Source organism: Artemia sp. Qi Xiang Cuo, chromosome 2, assembly GCF_049724085.1.
Source record: "Artemia sp. Qi Xiang Cuo chromosome 2, ASM4972408v1, whole genome shotgun sequence".
NCBI classification, from domain to species: Eukaryota; Metazoa; Arthropoda; class Branchiopoda; order Anostraca; family Artemiidae; genus Artemia; species Artemia sp. Qi Xiang Cuo.
The window spans coordinates 30,245,559-30,270,207 of record NC_142795.1 but is presented as its reverse complement, the minus strand read 5'-3'; the positions used below and the strand labels follow the sequence as shown (position 1 = coordinate 30,270,207).

The 24,649-nt window shown below is 36.1% G+C and overlaps 1 protein-coding gene across 1 annotated transcript; it reads left to right on the top strand.

Annotated features, from left to right (window-relative positions):
• Positions 1-1,275: 1,275 nt before the first annotated feature.
• On the top strand, positions 1,276-24,280 carry Hsp83 (Heat shock protein 83). Its single transcript, XM_089100462.1, has 9 exons — positions 1,276-1,413; positions 11,127-11,456; positions 14,530-14,772; positions 16,258-16,386; positions 17,957-18,394; positions 19,535-19,790; positions 20,909-21,141; positions 22,276-22,625; positions 24,102-24,280. Exons 2-9 carry the CDS (start codon positions 11,127-11,129, stop codon positions 24,217-24,219), a joined length of 2,097 nt encoding a protein of 698 aa, XP_088956588.1. The 5' UTR covers positions 1,276-1,413; the 3' UTR covers positions 24,220-24,280.
• Positions 24,281-24,649: the final 369 nt, after the last annotated feature.

Here is a 24,649-nt window from a genome sequence, read left to right as displayed (position 1 = left end):
CTTCGCAAAGACATAATTTCCAGATCTTTCAACAAGGTTTGAACGAAATGGCTATCTCACAATTTTGATTGGATTTGTTTGGGGAAATGGTGGGCGTGGAATGGGCGTTAGTTGCCTTCCAGTCAATTGCGACTATTAAAAGGACAGGAGCCCTTCCAATTTTGAATCAAACGACCCGTTTTCGAAGTTTCTACGTCAATTCCTTCGATACGACGTGCCTTGGTCTAAAAAAAACAAGCAAACCAAAAAAAAAAAATAATAATAATAATATATTGTGCCAACATAGTTATTTAATTAGGCAGCGCTATTGCGCTGCCTATGAAACAATGATAATTAATAGTGTAATAATTAATAGACAATGATACAATGATAATTAATAGTATTCAAATACAGACAACATAATAAAATTCACTATTTTCTTTTTACTTTTACCACTCGGTATGGGGAGTTTGTAAATAAGATAAGCGAACACTGATTGGTTTCCTGTACTTTGAGTAGACATTAAAAAAACAAAGTTGGACGGAATCCCTTTTTTGACTGGCCAACTTCACTTTTTTTTACATCAATTCACAGAAAACTTAATTATTTAATGAACCATTATAATGCCGTTTTTAAAAAAAAAACTGCTAATTTGTCGTTGGAACTCAGCCATAATAAAAATTTCCATAGTTAGATCTAGTCTTCACATTTTGTGGAGTTTAGGGAACATGATAGAAACTTAACTGTATGCAGTCAACCGGAACCAGCAAAATTTTGGGAGTGGTTTACGATAAAGACAAGTTCGGGAACCTTTGATGTAGGGGGGGGGGGGTGTATTTTTTTCATGAATTGACAAAAAAGCCATTTTTCAATGAAAATACAAAAAAGTTTTCTTTTAAAAGCCTAGTGAGGAAAAAATGTTAGGGGGCAACACCTCCTTCCAATTAATACCACTGTCCGGTGGCGTCATTTGGGGGTGGCAAGGGGGGGAGGGGCAGTCGCCCCCCAAAAAAATTGGAAAAAAGCTTTTATATAGCCCATGCCCCTTGACTCTCTGGATGTGAAACTCTTTTGTCCCCTCAATAAAAATGCTGGAGCTACGCCCCTGCCACTGTCCTTAATTACGTGCAAAATTCTTAGTAGGCTACCATGGGGACTGAAATCAATCGGTATTTGGGTAGTTGAAAACCTGAAAAGCAAAATAGAATTCTGGAAAATTCGGTTTCGTAGACATCTATTTATTAGTACTATAGATGTCTTTTCTTCAATAACCGGAAAACTGCCATTTCGAAAAAGAACGTTCCAGAATGTTCTAGAAAGAATTGCCGATTTCTTTTATGCTCTCGTTCTGTTTGCTTATTCACTTTCAGTTTAGAATCCGAAGAATTAAGAGGTGAATTAAGGAGAACAGTTAATCAAGGATCAACTACCAAAGTGAGTACAATTGCTAATAGGTCTAGGATATGTTGTAAATTAATGCTTGAAGCCGTGGCTCTTACGAAGGCTCGATTCCTAGACTAGGCTACTTCGAAATTAGCCTAGGTTATGGTAATTCGTTTATGGCAATGTGCTGCACCTTTTCCTAGTGAAGTCATAGGTCATTGGCCCTATGCTGTATATAAACCACGGCCGGGTGGGTACCAGATATAGCCTAGGATAGTCCTCGCTGACAATTAGCAATAGCTTACATTTCTTCCTAATTGGCCTATCCAGTAGGCTATTTTTCTATTTGGCCTAATCAGATTATTAGTCAAAATGACCTGCTTGTTCCTTCTGTGTAAGTGCAGTGCTTCATTAAATCTCACTTCCCTGATGGATCTACAGACCACTAGGCTAGGCAGCAAATTTGCAGTAGGCCTAGCCTATTTATCAAAGACCCAATTTCCAACTCCCCATTGCACTTCCTGGCTGAAGGGCCAAGAAATGGAGATCAGCATAGCTGGTATTTGACAGGTGTCAGCTTCTTTTCGTGTTTTTAGTTTTGAAAATGAAATTCTCGTTATTTGAGTACAATTTTAAGCTGTATCAATGTTTTCCCTTCATAAATTAGGAAATGCATTTGCATAGTCTTACTAATTGGTATTGAGCTAAGTTGTGAAGCTGAAACAATTTTTTGTAGGCCTATTCCATTTAAGCATAAGATTCATGTTGGGTAAAATTCTACTTTAGCTACTTTTGACTATCTTAGAAATGGGTTAGGTTAAGTAAATGAAACTTTCAGGGATGAGTCTAAAGGCTAAAGTATGTCCTGGGAAGGTGTTTGAAGTACCTACCTCCACTCCTTCTCCCTCTAGAGGGTTCTGACCTTTGATGGCCTTTAAAAATCTGCATAAATGAAGCATAACAAAATTGTTATAAGCTTCACGACTTTGCTCAATCCCAATTTATAAGGTTTTAAAGATATGCAAATACTTTTCCTAAATTTTGGAATTAAAACATTGATATGGCTTAAAGTTCTGCTGAAATAACTAAAAATTACAATTTCAGAGCTGAAGCCAGAGAGAAAGAAACAGATAACTGAAAATTAAGGTAAAATGTTGTTTTGTCAAAATTTCAATGCATTTAGACCTATCATGTAGGCAAATTTCAGGACCCTCTAGAGGGAGAAGCAGTGGAGGTAGGTACTTCAAAATACCTTCCCAGGACATTCTTTGGCCTGTAGACCCATACCTGAAAGTTTCATTTTCCTAACCTAAACCCATTCCAAGATGGCCAGAAGTAGCTAAAGTAACATTTTACCTTTATTTTGTAAGGTTTCACTTTTTAACATGGATTTTTAAAGGTCAGGCCCCTCTAGACAGGGAAGGAGTGGAGGTAGGTAAGCTACTTCAAAATACTTTCCCACAATGTTCTTCAGCCTGTAGACCTGTCCCTGAAAATTTTATTTTCCTAACCTACCCTTTTCCAAGATAGCCAGTAGTAGCTCAGAATTTTACCCAAATAAATTATTTAGCCTACTTATGAATAAAGTAAACATATCACTTGATGCCTTTTCTATGATCTTTCCAAATATAATAATCATTTTTGCTGCAAATAAATTTTACCCTGTATAGGCCTATATACTAATTGAGGACATATATTTACACATTAGGGAAAGGGGGGTAAAATTCATTTCTGATGCAAATGAGAGGTAAGATTAAACTTTTTGGAAAAAAAGCATCAAGCAGTGTTTAGTTTATTCGTGACTCAGCTACAAATGGCAATTTATTATCAATAGCCAGTTTTTTTTAGAATAGGCCTGTTTTAAACTTCTGTTTAGGCATAATATGGGCTGTTTTGAATCTTTTTAGCCATTTTTATTTGCTCTAATAATTAAATTATTGCTTCTGGGGGAAATTACAGTTTAATTCTAGTTGGTTACTTTTTTCTGGCACATCTTAGTTATATATTACCTTAATTACCTTAATTCGCACTTTGGAGCGAATTAAGGTCCATACTGGATCTGTTGTGCTCCGGGTCAAAAGATGGCAAAAATTCGTCACTGTGTTAGGGCCCAGTGACACGCCATAGGAGAGGTCTGCTGGAGAGATGCAATTTAAGCCCACTCGGTAGCGGTGGCCACGAGGTTGGTATGGCCCGTAAAGACCATTCTCAGTGGTATAGAGCTGATACCGCCGCACAACAGCAACTTCGGATTGAGTATGCGCGATGGTTGGGTATGACAAGCGGCATCAGCCTCCTAGCAAGACATTCATTATGATAAAGTTGGCATCAGTCAGTAGTTGAGTGGGACGGACAGTCCCACTCATATTTCCATGGCTTGTTATTCCATTCCTTGTCAAGTCTGGACTTGAAGGACGCAGCCGTAGGTAAAGTTGTTTAGTTAGGCTTCTTAGTTTGTTTCGAGCTTTCTCAAACTTTTGGGAGTGTTCTTCCGTCCCTCCTTTATTGTACTTTCTCCAGTACCGTCCCCTCCTGAGTCTTCCCTTATATAACTCGGGGGTCGCGAAAGGCATTATTTTGTGCGTTGGTGTGGGTTTTACTAACGTGTGTTTTTTTTTGAATTGTCATTAGATTGTACTTTAGGTTATCCCCTTGCTGGTTGACATCCTCTTGAAGTAAATGTGACCAAACTACGTCTTCCAGCTCTGTTCTGATTACCCCGTAGTCTGCATAAGTTTTCTGTATGTAATCATTTTTATCTTACAAAATGACAAATTCACTTCTAGGATTATATGATTGCTCTTTCCTAGAGGAGGTAAGTAATTTTTGTTCTGAAGCTGGTCTTTATCCCGTAAGAACACTAGGTCAAGTAGAGTCGGTCTCTGGAAAAGTCGGCCTCTAGTAGCTTGTTCGACAATCTGGTAGAGATTAAGGTTGTGAAGGCAGTCTGTGAATAGATTTGTGCTTCTGCTTCTGTTCGTAAGTACAGGTATATACGGATATCCATCCTTTCATATGAGGTCAGGGATGTTGAAATAACCAGCTATAAAAAGGGTCCCTATGTAATTCATAGTTGCTTTATGCAGCATTGTTGATATTGTCTGCTCGGTTTCTTGGAAATTTGGGGCAGATGGGCTTCTGTCAATACAGCGTACTCAGGTTATTACTCCACCACCGTCATCACATAGGTCGAACCATACAGATTCGACAAATTTTGAGTTACCTGGGAGACATAATGATCGTATACTATAACATGTCTTGAATACGCGTACCGTTTGATTTATTAATGCAGAGTTCAAAACAGAATATGCGGGATTCTCGAATTCGGCTGAATCTATATTGTAGTGAACTTACTCATGCCCTATCCCTTGCAGAAAAATCGGCGGTACCCATTAGGCGAGTAAAATCTGGAACTGAAGAGCCCGGTTGGTCAACTAATAGTAACTTGCGCAATGCTTGCTTTTCTGCTAAATTTTGGCTCTCGGTCTGGATTGAAGCAGATAAGCCGCGGGATGGGTGGCTGAGAAAACTGTACATCTATACGAAACGTCAGTTTGCAAAGCAGCTCTCTATGCATCGGAATTCGATTATTTCGTCTTGTTCGGAAGAAGTTCGGTCGCGGCCTAATAAGCTGTGGTCTAGTCTTGTGAAAGAGGCGCCAAGTCAAACCCCGTCTCTTATACCACTTTCTTCATGGATTGAGCATTATAAAAAAGAATTTTCTGCTCCGGATCCCCATCTTCAAAATAGTTATAAAGCGAGACTCCAAGATTTTTTTGAGCATGCATCTAGTCCGGGACCGATTATTACAAAGAGTCTGATTATTTCTGCAATTGGGAAACTGAAGAAAAAAAGTCTAGAGGATATGACGGGATTTCTGCACAACATTTGTCGTTGTGTGGGGGTATGTTTATTGAGCATTTGGTCCTCCTTTACCAAATGATATTTAATTTGGGAATTGTGCCCGATTCTTTTTCAATTGGATGTCTGACTCCTATCCCAAAGAAAAATAAACCTCCTTCCGATTGTTCGTCTTTTCGCCCAATAACGGTTTCAACTGTTTTTTGTAAAATATTTGAGAATCTGATTATTGAGGAGCTTCGTACTAAATGTACAGTTCAGGCCCATCAGTTCGGTTTTCAGTCTCGCCTCGGGTGCGGCCATGCTCTTTCTGCTTTAGTATCCGCTTTAGTTGACGCAGAAGACCGCGGTGAAAGCATCGCTTTAGCCACTCATGATGTAAGGCGCGCGTTTGATTCGCTTCTCCACGAGGAGATTATACTGGATATGGGTTTGGCTGGTGTTGATCCCTGCTCTCTAGCCCCACTGGCTGACATGTATGAAAATCTAAAAGCGGAACTTAAACTTCCTTTACCAGCGAGTGAGTGCACTAGCCTGTTGAATGATGTTGCTGTTTCTCCGCGTGGAAATCCCCTTCTCCCGGTAAAGAAGGGGGTAAGACAAGGTGCCATTTCGTCACCGACAGCATTTAATAACAGTATCGTAAAGCCGCAATCGAAGTCACTTATGACTTACATTCTGCGCGGTGTTGATTTATCTTTGATTGGTTATGCGGACGATGTACTGAACCTGAGCCGCTTTCTGCAAGGACTAGAAGATAATTTTACTCGACTACAACAAGAGTATGCTCAGATTGGACTTCAGTTTAATGCCGACAAGTCTGAAGTACTGCTGTTTAATTCGAAATCTGATGCTGGTCGAAGCATCACAATTGGTGTTTCTACTGTTGGGCTCGCCGGGTGGCATTGTATATCTGGGCCTTCCTATTGGACGGTCAATACTAGAGACGCGGCGGTTACTGCTTTCTCATTTTCAGAAGCGGGTTTCATTTACGTATAGCCGTATTGTGGCAAATAAGTGGAAGTTTGACCGTCGTCTGCTGGCCCGGGTGTACAATGCTATGGTTTTGCCTCATTATTTGTACCTCAGCCCATTCTGGCGTATATTTACGGCTACAGATAGACTGAAATTGCGCTCAGTGTACTACAAGTATGCAAAGTTTTTGTTGCGTTTACCACCATGGACAAGCAATCGATATGTTTCGCATCGGTACGGCATCATGAATCCTGAAGAAGCTATCCTAGCGCAGATTACTCGATATAATTTGACACTTAAGTCCCATCCCTGGGCTATGATTCTCCAGCAGTAGTTGGCATAAGCTGTTGGTTGTTGTGTTTGTTTTTTTTTTTTTTTTGTTTCAGAGGAATTAGTGTTTTTGCGTTTTTTCTTGTCTTTTGTTGTGCTCCATCTGTTTTTATTTGATGGGTAATAAATGCATTCATTCATAGCGCCAACGTACCACGCCTGCATTCTAAAGACTGTAGGTTTGACATGACACCATACCCTGGAATCTTAACATGGGAATCTTCGGGCCTGTTTCTACTGAACTTGGGACAAACCTCGGTCAATAGGACCAGATCATAATTTTTGGAATAAATCACGGATTTCAGCTCGTTTAATTTGTTAGGAAGTTGGTCGACGTTAGTAATTAGAGCATAAAAATCTGCACTTACTCGTTTTTGGTGTTGCTTACTCCGGTCGTTGGTCCCGTTGCCCGGTTGATCCGAGTCCTCATCTGTTTTGCCTAAAGTGGTTGCTGGTGCCTTCGAGTTAGCAGTGTAGTAGCTTCCAGAGCTTGTTTTGCTCTCCAATGAGCTGTCACTAGTCATGGATGAGAGTCTTTCCGTAGAAGAAGCACTAACATGTTCGGTAACACCCATATTTACATTATTTACATAGTTCACAACTTGGAAATCTACATCTGCATTGGTTTCGGAGGAGAGACTTCTCCTCCGCTTTTCGCGTTGTTTGACACAATACGAAGTTCACGGATTGCGAGGTTTTTTTTCACCACCAGCTATTCTGTCCTTAAGCTCTGCAACAAGTGCTTTATATCTCTCTCGATCTTGTTTCGATCGATCATGACGGAACTGTACTGCTCCTTTCTTTGAGAGAGACTCTTTCAAGATCTGTTTTTTAATTTGAAAGGATGAAACAGTAAACAAAAGGGGCGGTGCCGCATTCTGGGTTGGATCGCTAGCCTGTATATTCTGCTTTAGGCGACGGACATTAGTTAAGGGACCGCAATTGATTCCGTACTCGGTTGATAAAAACTGCTTGAGAGCGCTAGTGTCATCAATGGAAGTGTCAATACCATATACATTATTAATATCATATGTGCACAAAATGGCCCCACCCCACTTGGTATGGAGGGTGGTCACCATCCTAAAGTTTCAAGTGACTGAATGAGCAAATTCTGCATTTTTGTTCTTGAAATATTGGGTTTCTAGAAGGACTATAAATCCCTGCAGTATCTAAGATCTGTTTTCTGAACTAGCAGCTCAAATTTATATCAGTCTGCTGTATGGGAGGCTGCACTAGCTCTTGGTAGAGTTCTTTCATGTAGTATTACCTTCTTGGAGGCTTCTCTCCAACGTTTCCACAAGAGCTGGATACCACAAGAGTTGATAGAAGTGATGTTAAGGAGCCCATCAAATACACTTGAGGGCCACCTTTGGCTGGTGCCCTACATATTTGGGACGGTAGCCTATCAACCATGGGCATACATAGCTTTATCTCCAGGGGGGGCAGCCAATTCCATGATTAAGGGCAAGGGACTGAAGTTATATGGGCAGTTCATAAAACTTTACATTGCCAGCAATTTTTATCATACCTGTGACATCTTTATAAATAAGTAGTCACCAAAAATCCTCAATAAGCTTCAGCATTAGTCAATCTTCTTGAATTAAAGCCAAATCTTTCCAATACATTATGGATATTGCTTCTTGTTTACTTTTATTCTGTTATTACAGTTTATTTCCAGCTTTTTTAGCCATCTACATTTTCTCAACCACTTTTTTCAGCCAAATGAGTGGCATTTTCAGCCACTTTTTCAACTGTCTGCTCTTTCATAGAGTAATTCTTAGATCTGTTTTTTTTCTGTTAGCCTTGTAGAAGCCATCTAAAAAAGAAAGAGACAAATAGGTGTAGTGTCTATAATGTTCTCAATCCAGGAATACAGATGCACATTCCTTCCTAGGCAGATGTTGAAATTATGATTTCAATAACTTGTCTTATGGAAACTGACACATCCAAAAAAAACTAATGTACAAACTCTGATTTTCACAAAAAAGGGTTACACTATTACTGTTGCTTTGTAAAATTTACTACTCCCCCTTGTTATCTTGGAAATGAGCAAGGATCCATTCAAGTAATAACTTGCCTGATAACTGATGTAAAAAAAGGAATTTAGTCTTGTTCTGTGGTACCATCTACACAAGAATTCTGAAAAAGTTTGGTGGTAACAAAAATTTACAAAGCAACAGAACTTGAGCTGATATGGTAATGGTGAATATATTTCTAACAAGTGTTGACTAGGGAACTAAATAGTATTTTTTTTTTTTTTTGTTATTAGACATAAGGCCATAGTGTTCCTTTCAACAGCACTGGCAACAACAATACCAGGTTTTCCTTTGAATTTATTTTGGAGTAAACTGTTAGGTTTAAACAATCAAGTTTACCTATACAAGTTAGGTCACCTTACTCATCCAAACAATCTGGTATAATTTTTTTGTGGTTCCAAAACAACATGTTCTTAAAAATAAGTGTTATCCTTTGATTACTTATTTTATGGTTTTGCTAAAACAATCAGCCTTTTCTTACAATGCACCAGTCCTCGTTGATTGTACCTGATGCAGCACTAATAATATATTTCTATATTGGTTTGTATCTTCTGGTACCTTATGTCTTCCTTGTTGCAAAATTTCGTCAAATTGTTGACCCACACTGTCAATTTTTCAATACTTTTGCTGGGTCAAACCATTATTTGGAATGATTTTAAGATGTGGATAACAATGATAATCAGGGTTTTCTGACTAGTAGGAAAATCCTATATATTATGAAATAAGAACTTCGTTGCTTTCATGTTTTTTAGTTATACTATTGTTTTTCTGGGTTTTTTTTTTTTTTTTGTATACCTCATAATCAAGGGATTTGTCCAATCTGGTATGATGACTTGCCTAGCTAAGGCTTACTTTTGTAACCAGAGGATAAGCTAAGGTATGCACTAGAATGAAAACTTTCCTTGTAAAGTCGTTGTGGATCAGAAAATAAAGAGATGGGTATAATCAATTGTCATTCCTGTGTATAATTTGGTTAAAATTATGATGGCACTTGTCAGTTATTGAAAACACATTCAAGACTTATGCTTTGTTACATCTCAGAAAAATGGTTTCATAAATATAAAAACAAGTGATGGATGATACAGTGCATTGGAGTTCTACAGAATGCATTGGACTTCTATAATTTGGGCTATATGTTTGCACAGTGGGGGGAGGGGTAGGTTTGTTTTAAGTTTCCATATTTTTGTTTCTAAAGTATTGTTTTATCAGCATGTTTTGTTATATTTCATGAGGATTAATCTAACTTCACTTTTTGGGTGTGGTTCCAATAACCAACAATCACCCTATCATTTGATATCATGATTTTAAGTAGTTCATAAATTGGACACATTCAGACAAAGATTCTGTATGTAATTTTTTTTTCTGGCAAGTTTCAGTATAAATTCGTGTTGTCTCATAAAGTAGTTGACAAATGAAACCTTTAGAAACAAGAGCAGGGCCTAAATTTTGATGTGGGATGGTCTGTGAGCTTGAATAAATGTTTTGGTGTATAAATGGAACTCATTTAGATCCACTATAAAGACAAGATCTAGAATTGATGCTCTTCTTTGGAAAAGAGGCATCTGGGTACTGGCCAACTAGGCCTATCTTTTTGCCACAATTTAGAGATGTATTCTGTCACATCACTGTACATTCCATTGGGGTCACACTTTTTCTTTTTTTTTTTTTTTTTTTTTTTTTTTACTAATTCTCATGTTCTCTCTTCATTGGGGACCTCGAGTCCCCAATAAAAACTGATGTTTGACCTTATCCTTTATTGTTTTCATGTATACTTATATCTAATGTTAGCAATAGTGTAGATGGATGATACTGTTAGGATGGTCCAAATAATAGGAGCTTTATATGTTTCTATGTGCCTCAAAACTGCCCACTCTCATTAAGAAGGTTTCAAATTAGTTAGAAAATGTATCGTTAATTTCAAATAAAGTTCTGGGCATAATTTTTGCTCAGAATCCATTCCTGAAAGTTTCTTAGTCCAATTTTTGACCTAGCTCTGGTTAAATTTTACACTCCAAGAAACTTTGGCCTATGACTATTTTTATTCTTTTTTTTTATTGAGGGGGGTAATTTTCTGGAATTATTTCAAGTAAGTGCAGGAAATAATGCAAACACATAAAACCCAACTTGTATATATCCTAGGGCTGTATCTATCCCAATTGAAAGGGGGGCTGAGATTGAGCTGTGCAAGCAGTAATCATTATATTTGGAAGGAAAACTAATTTGGGACGTGCTAATCTTGTGCCAAGACTTCTTCTAAAAGAAACACTATAACAAATGAGCTTTACTTTCCCTGTTTTCCAAATATAATTCTTGATACCTTGATAATATTTTACCCCCCCCACACACACACACACAACCTACACTTGAGGACAAGCTGGCCTATGGTACGTGGTTAGCTTAGTTTTTTTTTTTTTTTTTTTTTTGGTAAGAGACAAGCACATAAAATAAGGTAACCCCTGACAACCAACAAAAATTGTGAATTAGCACTTTATAACCCTCAAAAGCTTTACGTTGTGATATTGTTTCTGAATTTTCTGTTTTCTCATTTATTCTCTTTTTTAGATGTCAGATGTAGAAGTTTTTGCATTTCAAGCTGAGATTGCTCAGCTGATGTCATTGATCATCAACACCTTCTATTCAAATAAAGAAATCTTTCTAAGAGAATTGATTTCCAACTCATCTGATGCACTGGATAAAATCCGTTATGAATCTCTAACCGACCCATCCAAATTGGACAGTGGAAAGGAGCTGTATATCAAAATTATTCCTGATAAAGAGGCTAAAACTCTCACTATCTGTGACACTGGTGTTGGTATGACAAAGGCAGATTTGGTGAACAACTTGGGTACCATTGCAAAATCAGGGACCAAAGCATTTATGGAAGCTTTACAGGTAGTGCTTTTTAAACATTATGATAATGGAATTTTTCATTGGTCTAGGTTTTTTTTTTTTTTGTATGTATAAAAAAGATGTAGTTTTGTATTCTAGCTACAGATTACTCAGTCTAATATGTTCAAACAATGTTTGGTTTCTCGTGTGCATAAAAGAGAAGTAGTTGTTTCGTTTCATGCTTCCTATTAAAAATCTATATTTTACTTCAGTATCAAATAGAATGTTTAGAGGTTAAAATAATTAGATATTTCTCCCCGTGAGGTTAAAATAATTAGATATTTTCCCCTATAAGCACTAAATTCCTTATTCAAGTTTACTTTTTTAAAGCTTTCATAATAAGGTAAAAATTTCGGTATTGTTTTTTTTTTTTTTTTTTTTAATTGCTATTAAAAAATAAATTAAAATTAATTTTAATTAATTTAATTGCAGGTAGAGTTTTTACCTGATTTTCCAAGTAAATTAAAGAGCTTTCCATTACTACTGCATCAATAAATGAAGAGGAAAGATAACTTCGGTTTGCTATTTACAGATAAGAGCTAAATTGAGTAGTTATTAGGGTTTCTAGAGAATATAACTTATAAAGTAAAAGTATTTTCGTTTTTTTTTTTAATTGGAAAGCTTGGGAATGTATTGAGGCAGTGGGTGAAAGCTTTTTTTTATTATTAATGTGCACAGTCACTGAAAGCTCATTTACTTTGCAAATCAAAAAAAGGGCTTGTAATAACCAGTTCAATCTGTGATACAAACACCAACTTTTCACCCTGTTAAGTCTGTTTACATTTAAGTATGTAGATTTTTAATATACTGTCTGGAGCTACCCAACCTTCTGTTTTAGATCATTTATAAATAATATCTGATAAAAGTGTAATGATATTCTACAAAATTGATTGTATGATTTGAAAAAGGCCAGTTACATTGAAAAGTGAGTATCTGAATTTTGTATTAGCTGTAAAAAAAAATTGGTAACTTGAAGAGTGAGTTTCCTACACACTATAAGTATCTATTAGATACGTTGCAGTCATTTTATGCAGCTGAAAAAGTTGTGCCATGTTTGCATAACAAGTTGTGGTTGAAAAAACAAGTTTTCAACTGAAAGTAAGGAGCAATATTAAAACTTAAAACGAACAGAAATTATTACGTATTCTAGGTGGGTTGCCCCCTCCTTAACACCTCGCTCTTCACGCTAAAATTTTTCGACGTGTAAAAAAGTTACTTGTTGCTCTAATAAAACGACCCTTGTGTTTCAGGAGTCGTTTTTAAAGAATTTTGACAAAATTTAAAATCTAGAATATAGTGAGGTGCTGAATAGGGGTAATACTCCCAAGAATATGTAATAATTTCTATTCCTTTAAGTTTTAATATTGCTCCTTACTTTCAGTTGAAAAAACTTACTTTTTTTAATTTAATTTCCTATTGTTTTTTAAATAACGCCAGGAAATCTGGCTCCACCTCCACGGAAAAATCCCTCTCAACCTGACAATATGCTGAAAAATTCAATTATGGTGAAAAGTTACCTTGGAAAATTATCCTTAACACCTCCACATATATTATTGAGTAAGTTATGAGAGAGCAAGACATACAGGAATTCTGACAAATACCCCAGTATACAGTTTCCCCTGAAAAGTTCACCCCCTGGAAAATTCCCTCTGCATGGTAAATTCTCCCCGTGCAGACCCCCCCCCCTCCCAGCGAAAATTCGTCCTCCCCTCCCCACCCAGCGAAAATTCGTCCTCCCTCCCCACCCATAAATGTATGCATATTTCCCAATAACAAATACTATACATAAACAATAGGCACATTTTATAACTTAGACGTTTCCCCAGGGGCTAAGGGGGTTCATGTTATCTCCAAAGACAAGTATTAGGCCTTTCAACTATCCTGAAGAAAAATAGCAATCTCAGAATTTTCATCGGACAATTTTGGGGGAAAGGTGGTGTGGGAGGGGGCCTAGTCGCCGCTCATTTTTTTTTTTTTTTATAATTTAAAAGGCACTAGATCTTTTAATATCTGTTAGAATGAGCCCTCTTGATGTTCTATGTCCACTGGGTCGATACGATCAAACTGAAAAAAAAAACCAAAAAAACACGCATCTGTGATCTTTCTTCTGGCAAAAAGTACAAAATTTCACATCTTCAAAGATAGGAGCTTGAAACCTCTACAGTAGAGTTCTCTGGTTCGCTGAATCTGATGTTGTGATTTTCATTAAGATTCTATGAATTTTAGGATGTTTCCTTTTTTTATAAAATCAAGCAAATTTTCCCAGGCTCGTAACCTTAGATGGGCAAGACTAAGCTTAATAAAACATTTAAAACCAGCAAGAAAATCCAATTCTTTGATATATCTATTGGTATGAAAATTACGTTGATTAGAGTTTCGGTTACTGTTAGTTTCGCTCCTTACTTACAGTTCGTTACCACTAACTGTCCGACTTTCTGTCTTGGCTTAACCCTAATTAGCTGAATTTTCCGACTGGAATTTTGAACTTGGTGAAAGCAATGAAAGACTTAAGAACCTGGGCTACGTACAGTAAAGCCAAAACAGATCGTCTCAGTGAGCTGACATTACTTTTGCAGTTGTTTCAAAGGATTATGTTCTATTATACAGTAAGGGTAATTCAAATAGTCTTAGCAGTTCTGTGAGCTATGTGAAGGCAGTATGAATTACATACCATATTATTAAAAGTTGGTAAGACCAAGCCAACTTCCTTGGTTTTAGAGAGAAGGGAACTAATTGTTGCAAATTACAAAAATTTATAATAAACGTTTACCGTTGTATATCATGGTTCCAGCTATAGTTGCAACCTAATAAAGAACAAACCACAGTTCATAGTACCCAAAAATTTAAAAATGCTTTAAAAAAAAGGCTAGTGAGAGAAAACTGTAATTTGTAGTTGATTCCGGAATGGTATTATTTCGATTAATCTTAGTAATAAAATGTTATTTGAATATTTTATAAGGAACAAATCAAAAATAAACACGTTGTTTGAAGAGGCTTAACCTGCTATTTAAAGATGTTCTGGGCAAGTTTTTCTATTCCTGACCTGTATGAAGTTTTATGTATTCTTCCTTTATAGGCTGGTGCTGATATTTCCATGATTGGTCAATTTGGTGTTGGTTTCTATTCTGCATACCTTGTCGCTGACCGTGTTGTTGTCACTTCCAAACACAATGATGATGAGCAATATGTGTGGGAATCTGCTGCAGGTGGTTCCTTCACCATTCGGCCAGACAGTGGCGAGTCTCTTGGACGTGGAACCAAGATCGTACTATATATGAAGGAAGATCAATTGGAATACCTTGAAGAAAAAAAGATTAAGGTTTGTGATTTAGTTTTGATTATTAAAAGATAAAACAAACTAATCAAGTATTTTTTTAGCCTGGATTCAAACATCCGAGTTCTGAGGCAAGAAAACGGTTTTGTTCTATTGTGTATGGTTTTGTTGGGGTTTTGTCGGAAGCTCATGTTTTACAGTGGAGTTGTGGTTGCATTAAAATGGAACCTTCATCTCACAAATATGGGCTTGCATTGTGGATGCATTACTTTGATGCACCAAAATCGAAAAACAAGCTCTATGAACTCGGTTAAGCTAGGGTTTCTTAGAAAAGTAGTATCGTTATCTAGTTGTAGTAAAATAGCATTGTGTTGCCTTACCAAAACGTCGGAGTAGTTTTCCTGAGGAACGTCGAGTGTCACCGTAACGTCAAATTCCGGTACTGTCAGTTGTAGAATGACCATTATAGTAGTGACATAGTTGTGGGATGTTCTCTGCATATAGTGGTGACTATTTTGTTTAAAATGATTGGAAACATGCCATGAGCGAAAAACGACAACCAATTTAATTGACTAAAATCTTGAAGCATTACTCAGTAGTAAATCAATAGTAGTGACATAGTTGTGGGATGTTCTCTGCATATAGTGGTGACTATTTTGTTTAAAATGATTGGAAACATGCCATGAGCGAAAAACGACAACCAATTTAATTGACTAAAATCTTGAAGCATTACTCAGTAGTAAATCAATAGAGAATAGATAGATTCGTGGAACAGTATCGGGATGTAAAACTTCGAAAATCTGAGTATGTATAGTACTAAATTAGAACTGTATAGTTGGAGAAACAAAAAAATCCAACAATCTTTATAATATAATTATATCGATTAAAAATTGTCTGTTCTTTCACCTTTTAAATAGCAATACAAGCATATATCTCAAGTCTATTACTGAGAGGCTCTATGAAAATGTCAAATCTTTTATTTGTCCATCTGTCTGAATTGATATCTTGTGGCTTCTTAACATGGCGTTAAACTTAGGTAATTGAATTGATTTTAAATATTGGCAAATAGATGAAGGATCATAATTGAAGGATAAATAAAGTTAAAGGATCATAGATAGAGGATGATTAGTTCAAAGTATATATTATATTGAATTGTCTTCTCGTATAAACCGTATGCTTATACATAAAGAAGATCCATTAAATAGCTGGGACAGTTATAAACTTTTGATTCCCTAGGAGGGGGGCACATGCCTGTGAAGCACCTTCTGCATTCGTCCCCTCTTATATATACACCTTCAAGAAAGCTGCTGCTCTACTAAGTAATGTTTAAATGAAAAATAATACTTTTTTGTGCTATATTCTTACACTTTGTTTTTCTGATTACTTGAGTTACAAAGAATGCTAGTTTTTTTATGCTTCGTATTTTAGCTTAAATTGAACTACAGAAAGTTGGTCTGGAAAATGGTTGCCCATTTTCTATGTTAAAATGTTTCCTAGTATTTCGTCTTGATCTAGTTTCTTTTTTTATAGGAAATAGTTAAAAAGCATTCTCAGTTTATTGGCTATCCAATCAAACTAGTCCTTGAAAAAGAACGTGAGAAGGAAGTTGAAGCTGAAGAACCTGCTGAAGAGAAAAAGGAAGAAGAGGACAAACCCAAGGTAATTTTGAGCTCTGAAATTGTTGGCATAGACTAGGAGGTTTAGTTCATTCGTAGTTCAAAAAAGCGTCTGAATTAAGCTTTCTATCTGGTTAATGTAGATCTTTTCGAGAGTAAAATTCCTTGAACAATTTCTCATTGACATAAATAATTTTGTTAAATTGCGAATTCATGATTTTCCATTAGAGAAAGTTGAAATAATATGGAAAGACATCGTAGGTAAAAAAAAAAGGGATGTTTATTTTCCTGTATGCTTGTAATTAACTAGCTGTAGACGGCCTCGTCTCACATCTGAAATGGAAAAAATTGCAGATATTGATTTATGCCTCTCACTCTTATTCTTCCAAATAAAACACCATAGGTCTTACAAATCTCTTTCTCTCCGTCGCGTCAAAAACACTAGAAATTTTACAAATGCATACTAGTTCAAGTTTAAAGTATAGTTACGTACATCAAGCTGTAATTCCGTCCTTTTTTTTCGAGAAAAAGTTGTGATGCAATTTATCTTTGAGAAACGTGTCCGATAGAGCCAATCGATAATGGTTATTCAATAAGTCATTGTAATTATTGCAATAAAGTATTTAACGTGGGATTAGTTTCCCTTTGGTTAGTCCATTTTTTTGTCTTCTATTATGGATATGTAAACGTTCACTACAATAGACTAAAGTGTTTACAGCTTATTGGAACTTGTTAGCCTTTGCTTATAAAGATCAAGAGATAATAAGTAATTTTAAAAGCAGAAATTGAAACAATACTTGCTATTGAATTTTCCTTCCTTTTTTTCTTGTTTATGTCTTAGTTTCTTAGTTGTCTTAGTTTAGCTGTAGAGTTATTTTGAAATTCAGTGGAAAACCCTTACTGTACTTTTAAAAAACCATATTGATTACAATGTCTTCAATGTGTAACTAGTCGGGATTCAATGAGCCGAACCATCTCAAGATTTGAAGTATTTTCCAAGCCTAAGCTTTTGCGTGCCAGTTTACTTTGCTCCGCAAAAACGGGTTTCTGGAATAAAAATGCTTGTTGTGTTGTTGAATTTCTGTATTCATTTGGTACACCAGATTCAAAGGGTCATTCAATGTGATTTTAAAAATGCCGAGATTTGCCTTCTTGCACGTCCCAGGATGATCAGATGGTAGCTCCTGGATTCTATTATTTAAGTTTAGAAGCAAAGTACAAAGGTTTCCTATCTGAGTTCTGGGATTTTAGAAAAGTTATCCATTTAGTACTTTCCAGGCACTTAATTTCACTTCCTCTCGTGGGAGTATTTGGGTTCAACTGATCCTTAAAATTAGCATTACCCGGATGCAAGAGTCAATAAAATATTATTTTGAACGGATAAATGTTTTATTGAGTTACAATTGTTTTTGATGAAAACTAGCTAGATCTTTACTAAAAAAAAGTAAGAATTTTTGACAATATTGGGTGGCTGTAATGTATCATCGTCTCTTTGCATCTTAAAAATCATTGATATTACATAAATGGAAAGAATGTGAGAAAGAGTTCACTCGTTAAAATGTATGCGAAATAATGACTTAGCTTATTCATATTTAATATTCGTCATGTTTCAGGTTGAAGATGTTGATGAGGAGGAGGAAAAGAAGAAGAAAACAACTGTTAAAGAGAAATACATTGACGAGGAAGAACTCAACAAGACCAAGCCCATTTGGACAAGGAACCCAGATGAAATCAGCCAGGAGGAATATGGCGAATTCTACAAGTCTCTGACCAATGACTGGGAAGATCACCTCGCTGTAAAGCATTTCTCAGTTGAAGGACAACTTGAATTCAGAGCTCTACTCTTTGTCCCAAGACGCGCTCCATTTGACCTCTTTGAGAATAAGAAACAAAAGAACCATATTAAGCTTTATGTAAGACGTGTCTTCATTATGGACAACTGTGAGGAGCTTATTCCTGATTATTTGAATTTCATCAAGGGCGTGGTTGACTCCGAAGATCTACCATTGAACATTTCCAGAGAGATGCTTCAACAAAATAAGATTTTGAAGGTGAGTTTCTTAATGTTTTAACGCAAGCTCTAGTTTTTTATGCTTATTAGAGTGTTATTTGTTACTACTGAAATTTTTACCGGTTTAAACACGGTCTGGAGAATTAACTACAGTAGCGTGCTGACGTCGAACTGTTGGTAAACAAATATGTAAAAAAAAATAATATAAGAAGTGCTAAAAATAACCTGTACCTAATGCTTGAGATAAAACAAACCCAATACAAAAGGTTTTTGTTTTTGAAAGAATCATGGTTTTTGGTTTTTAGTTATATCGTTTTTAAAAGAAATTCCAAGAGATATAAAACTTGTAAGTACAAGTCATTTCTTAATCTTCGTACTGAAATAACAATTAAGATATTAAAACTAACTAACTAATAACTAACGTGTAAATAAAACCAAATGTTCCTGGAGTATTCAAATTGTTACAGCGAGACTCAATTGTTTTGCTATACCTAAGAAGTTAATATCCTAACAGTGAAGATGAACAATTTATTTGTACTCACATCTAAGCCGAACTACCACCACCAGCTAGGTACCAGTACCGATCTAAAAAAAACAGGTTAGGAAAAACTAGTGATATGAAGAAGTGTTCAAGCAGGGATTTTCATTTGCCTGATAAATCAACGTCGAAAGCAGACTTTTTTCTTTTTCTTTTTTTTTTACAGTCCCTCAGTCCTCAATAAATTTGACATCGATTTAAATAGGAAATGCATATTGCATAATAGTATTATGGTAGTTTTTTGCACCTAACTTTAGACTACCAGAGTAGTACTTAGATTTCAAAAAGTAGTAAATAAGCAAGCGTTTGTGAATTTGTTTAATGTTTGCTACTTACTTACATAAGGCAAGTTGCAAAGTTGTGAGCGAAATTCTTTTCGCTTTTTCCTCTCTTTTCTCTTTGTATGAAAGGTTGCTAGTTACTCGATTGGATATATTTTACTCTCAATTTGTTTCTACTTCAATGGAAGAGTATACTATTTAAGGTTTCTGTTTCGAAGGCTTACGATATTGCTATAGTGGGGAGAAATAAACTAGAAAACACCTCCATCTTTACTTTCAATTTTCTTCATATTTAAGGCATTTCAGTAATAACTTTCGATTTTAGAAGTGGATAGACCCCTTAAGTCTTGTTCTGTTATAGGTTATCCGTAAGAACCTGGTTAAAAAATGCCTAGAGCTGTTCGAAGAGATCGCTGAAGATAAAGAAAACTACAAGAAGTTTTATGAACAGTTTGCAAAGAACATGAAACTTGGCATCCACGAGGACTCAACCAACAGGAAGAAGCTTAGTGAACTCCTTCGTTATCACACAAGCGCATCTGGTGATGAAGTCTGCTCGCTCAAGGACTACGTTTCTCGTATGAAGGAGAACCAAAAGCACATCTACTACATTACAGGTATTTTGTTGTTGAATCGCTTGCCTGTTGCTGGAGCAGCATGTATAGTGTAGAATGGAATGTTTAAATTTTGAGGGGTCGCAAAACTCAAAATCGAATCTGGGTTGAGCTCTTATTAAAATTCGGCAAATTCTTCAATGTAGACTGTGTAAAATTGAAAGGTCTATCTTGCATTTTCATAATTTCACAATGGAGCAAAAATAACTTGTAAATTTTGAGGAAGAATTTTTTTTTAGGATTAAACTTACTAAAATATCTATTTTGGTTTTTCCTTCGCCTTAATGGAAGATGATAAAACTCTTGTCTCAGTCATGGATAGTCTGTTTTTGTGCCCCACTTGTGATGCGAGTATTCTTCAAGTGTTACGTGTGGGAAAAAACTTATTAAAGGAACTGGGACAGTAAATGCTCAATTTTTAGTTGTGTAATGAGAGACCTGGCCTGTGCTAAGTGACATCCCCCTTTTCTTTCAGCTCCCAGAAACAGCCTTGTTCTATGCGATAGGAAAGTGTTACAACCTGTACGATTACAATCATTTTCTATTGCGATAGGTGTAAGCTGGCTTTCAGTAAGGAAATTCGCCGATTTTCACACAAGAATGAATCTGGCGCTCGATTTTCTCAACATTGACTAACTAATTGGCATCATAATTAAATCTAAACCTTTGATAATAGGACTTATAGATGATAATTAATATAAGGTGTTTTAACTGTTAATTTATTTTGGTTGCTTCGAAGATTTCTCAATCGTTAAGTGGTGAAAAATGGAAATTATTGGTATTAACATGGGCCTGGAAAGTGGGAGGTGTTGCTTGCTGAGAGTGGTCCAAACTTTTCGCCTCTCTTACCTCTTAAAAGGAGTAACTGAAGCTTTATAAGATGTTTTCTTTCATATAACGATTTACATAAATCATTCCATCTCCCCAAAAATTGCAACTAATGTTGTCGTGTTCGAAAGAGTAGGGAGATCTGAATAGACTAACAGCGACTTCAAATGATGCTTTTTATAGAAAGTAGTGGACTGATACTATTGATGACAAATTTTTTTTACTGACCCATGTACGCATGAAACAAAAAAGATTCATACTTAAATTGTCTCTACAAACTAATTCGATTATAGGTGAAAGCAAGGATGTTGTTGCTCATTCCGTATTCGTTGAGCGCGTTCGTAAGCGAGGTCTTGAAGTTATTTACATGGTTGACCCAATTGATGAATATGTTGTTCAACAGCTCAAAGAATACGACGGTAAGACTCTTGTCTCAGTCACTAAAGAAGGCTTGGAACTACCCGAAGATGAGGAAGAAGTCAAAAAGAGGGAGGAGGCCAAGACCAAATTTGAGAACCTTTGCAAGGTAAATAAATAGTTTTAGGCAAAGAAAAGTTTTTTGTTCCAAATAAGGGTTCAAGTTGTATTTTAACTTTTCTTCTTGATGTCAGAATCCGGTAAAGTGTCGACGGATCTTTATAAAATAAAAAAAAACAAATTTTTTTTTAACTGAAAATAAGGAGCGACATGAACTCTGCCTCATAAAAAAAAAGAAAAAAACATGAATCCGTGATCTTTCTTCTGGCAAAAAAATACAAAATTCCACATTTTTGTAGATAGATGCTTGAAACCTCTACAGTAGGGTTCTCTGATACACTGAATATGATGGTGTGATTTTCATTAAAGTTCTATGACTTTTTGGGGGTGTTTCCCCCTTTTTTTCGAAAATAAGACAAATTATCTCGGCGCGTAACTTAGGCGCGTAACTTTTGATGGGTAAAACTAAACTTAACCTTTTTCTATATGTTTGCTCTGCTATTTGATTGTATTATTAAAAAAAAAATTGTTAAAAAATGATATATTAACAATACAAAGTATCCCTCGGAAACACGATTGACAGAAGCTCCGTAATTTTGACTTCTCCTAGACGCGGCAGAGCAATTTGATTCCGAATAATGGTTACCCAAGTAGCAGAGTTTGAGCTGCAAATTGGAAGAAAATTTTGAACACTTCTGTCTCGTCATGCTTGTTTGTACGGTCCAACCTTGATATATGAATTTGATTAGCTGTTTGAAAACAACAACTAAAGCAAACAACGGCTGCGAATATTGCTGCTACAGCATCGTGCTAGACCACAGTTTATAGAATTAGCAGTATGATCATACCCTATCTCACCCTTTATAAAAACCCGGACCAAGGTGCGAGTGCTCCAGAGTTTTTGCAGATAGAAACATAAGCGGCATTAGATCTTTTGACGGGTAGACAAGTCAGATTTCTCTTGGACACGAAACAAGTGGAAACCCGCTATTACAGAAATTGCTTCTTTCTCGAAGCTTTTTCATCGTCGTTAATGGAGAAATGAGGTTCAAATGATGTAATTTTTGAAAGTAGTGGACTGACAAACATTGAGGACACTGTAATTCATACTGATGAATTAAACAATATCGTAGAGTTATATGGGTAAACTTCTTTCATTGTAACCAGGTTTTATTCTTTATAGGTCATCAAAGATATTCTTGATAAGCGTGTTGAGAAGGTCGTAGTTTCTAACCGTCTTGTGGAGTCACCTTGCTGTATTGTTACATCTCAGTATGGGTGGTCTGCTAACATGGAACGTATTATGAAGGCTCAGGCTCTCCGTGACACGTCCACTATGGGTTATATGGCTGCTAAGAAACACCTTGAAATCAACCCAGATCATCCCATTATGGAAACTCTTCGAGCCCGTGCAGATGCTGACAAGAATGACAAGTCCGTTAAAGATTTGGTCATGCTACTCTTTGAGACATCTCTTCTTTCTTCTGGCTTCTCTTTAGAAGATCCTCAAGTCCATGCTCAAAGAATTTATAGGTAATTCTTTTGTCATTTAGAATTTTCTATTGTAAGATTGACATTAGTTCCTTAGGTTTATTTCCATTAAAACTTCAGCGAAGATCATGTTTAGGGGTTTACTTTTTTCAAGGTGTACCATAACTATTCTGCAGTCAGGGGCTAATTTTGGAATAATGAGATCGAACTTTATAAGTGATATAGATAGATTTGTCGTTCAATTGTTCATAATTTATTGGTTTGCAACACAGTTCATCTTCATGGAGTTTGCTCGCTATTCGAATCTAGTAATGTTGATTTGAAATTATAAATATAGAATGGATCCAAAGTAACAGGCCTGATAATGCTAGAGCAAGACGCTGACTTGCCATTACTTGAGCACATTACTAATTGCTGAAAACCATGATTTGACCAAAGCGGTTTCTTGGAACATTTACTAACCAGTGACAGCTGTTTTATTGTAAGCTGTCTTGTGATTTGTGTTAAGTAATATAGGCGTGACCCCTGCATGTACTGATAGGACTTAATAACTTAGGGTCTTGTATATTGTGGTTATAAAAATAATATGTAAACTGTAATATAGAATAATACAACATGAAGTGCAACTATCGTATTGACATAGAGCACGTTTCTTGAAGTCTTTAGCTTGACTTGTTAGGGATTTTTTTATGTGTTTTTGTATGAAGAATTTTTTTGGCTTTAAGCCACGCTTGCTCTTAAGAGCTTTGTGGTTATCAATTTATGCTTCGTTCCTTGACTCGTTTTTTTTCTAATAGATTAATTACTGTCGAAATCACTTTCTCAGGCTATAATGAGAGAGATAGTTGGTTTGGTCACCTATTAATGAAGGTTGTGGCAAATCTTACAGTATGGGTTATTCAAAATCGTGCTTTTTTCGACGGATTAACCAGGTGGTAATCATTGTGTGAGGCGTTCTTGATCGGGTGGTGGGGAGGGGTGAAAAGAGGTTGTAAGAGGATATAGAGTACGAGAGGGAGTAAAGTTTCTAAAAGATTATGATTGAGGAGGAGTGAGTGTAACTGTTGGCTTTGTGTGTAAGAGATACACGATTTAAACATCAGAAATAGGACTAGAAGTACATGACATTCGTCCATAAATTATAAAAGCAGTACTTCAATATAAATGCCCGGAAAGTGAAATGAAACCAGAAATACCAACACGAGGTACAACGATTACAAAAGAAAGCTTGATTTAACGGAGTGAAACAATGACTTAAACTTTTAAAACAATTAGTAAAGCAAAGCCTTAAACTTAAATTTTAGCTTCAATCTAAATAATTGTTGCCTCTGGGGAACTAATTAGATGATTCATTCCCAAATCTTAAGTGAATCAAATCCTTGATTGGTTGTGTTTTATTTTCTATACGTATTAAATTGTATTAGTGTGAATGACATTCAAACGAATTTGCTGTTCAAATCTTTTCTATGACGAACCAATGCTCTCTGATTTAAATATATATATATATTTCTTTTCTAGGATGGTGAAACTCGGTTTGGGGATCGATGAAGATGAGACGGCCGCCGTACCGGAAGAGCCCATGCCTACTCTTGAAGATGATACTGCTGATGCATCAAGAATGGAAGAAGTCGATTAATAGCTTTATATGTGTTTAATTAATATTTTTCAAGATCTCTTTAATTAAAACGTTTTCCAGACATTTTTAAATTATCTTATTACTTCCACTTTATTAATAAATCACCAGATTACGATCAAAACCAAGTTGTATCATGCCAAGTTGTATAAACCAAGTTGTACTATATTGGCTTCATTAAAGTGGTGAGCCCCCTCCCCCCTAGACTGGGCCAGTTTTAAAAGCACTTGCCTGAGTAAAGGGGGACTCTTCGTTAGCTTTACGTGTCAACATATTGGGACAACATAGATTACAAAATCAAAACTGAAAAACCAGACTGCTTCAGTCCTGCAATAACAAAACATTTGCAATAACAGGACATCGTATATAGATATTTTATTTTGTAGTTGTCTTGAAAAAGTCTACCTTCTGTAATTGATTTGCTATTTGTAGC

What these genes read in the sequence shown, in the direction of transcription:
- Hsp83 (XM_089100462.1), top strand. Translation starts at nt 11,127, where the DNA reads ATGTCAGATGTAGAAGTTTTTGCATTTCAAGCTGAGATTGCTCAGCTG. An exon ending in GCACATCTACTACATTACAG is followed by an intron (nt 19,791 to 20,908) that starts GTATTTTGTTGT and finishes ATTCGATTATAG; the next exon opens with GTGAAAGCAAGGATGTTGTT. An exon ending in CATGCTCAAAGAATTTATAG is followed by an intron (nt 22,626 to 24,101) that starts GTAATTCTTTTG and finishes TTTCTTTTCTAG; the next exon opens with GATGGTGAAACTCGGTTTGG.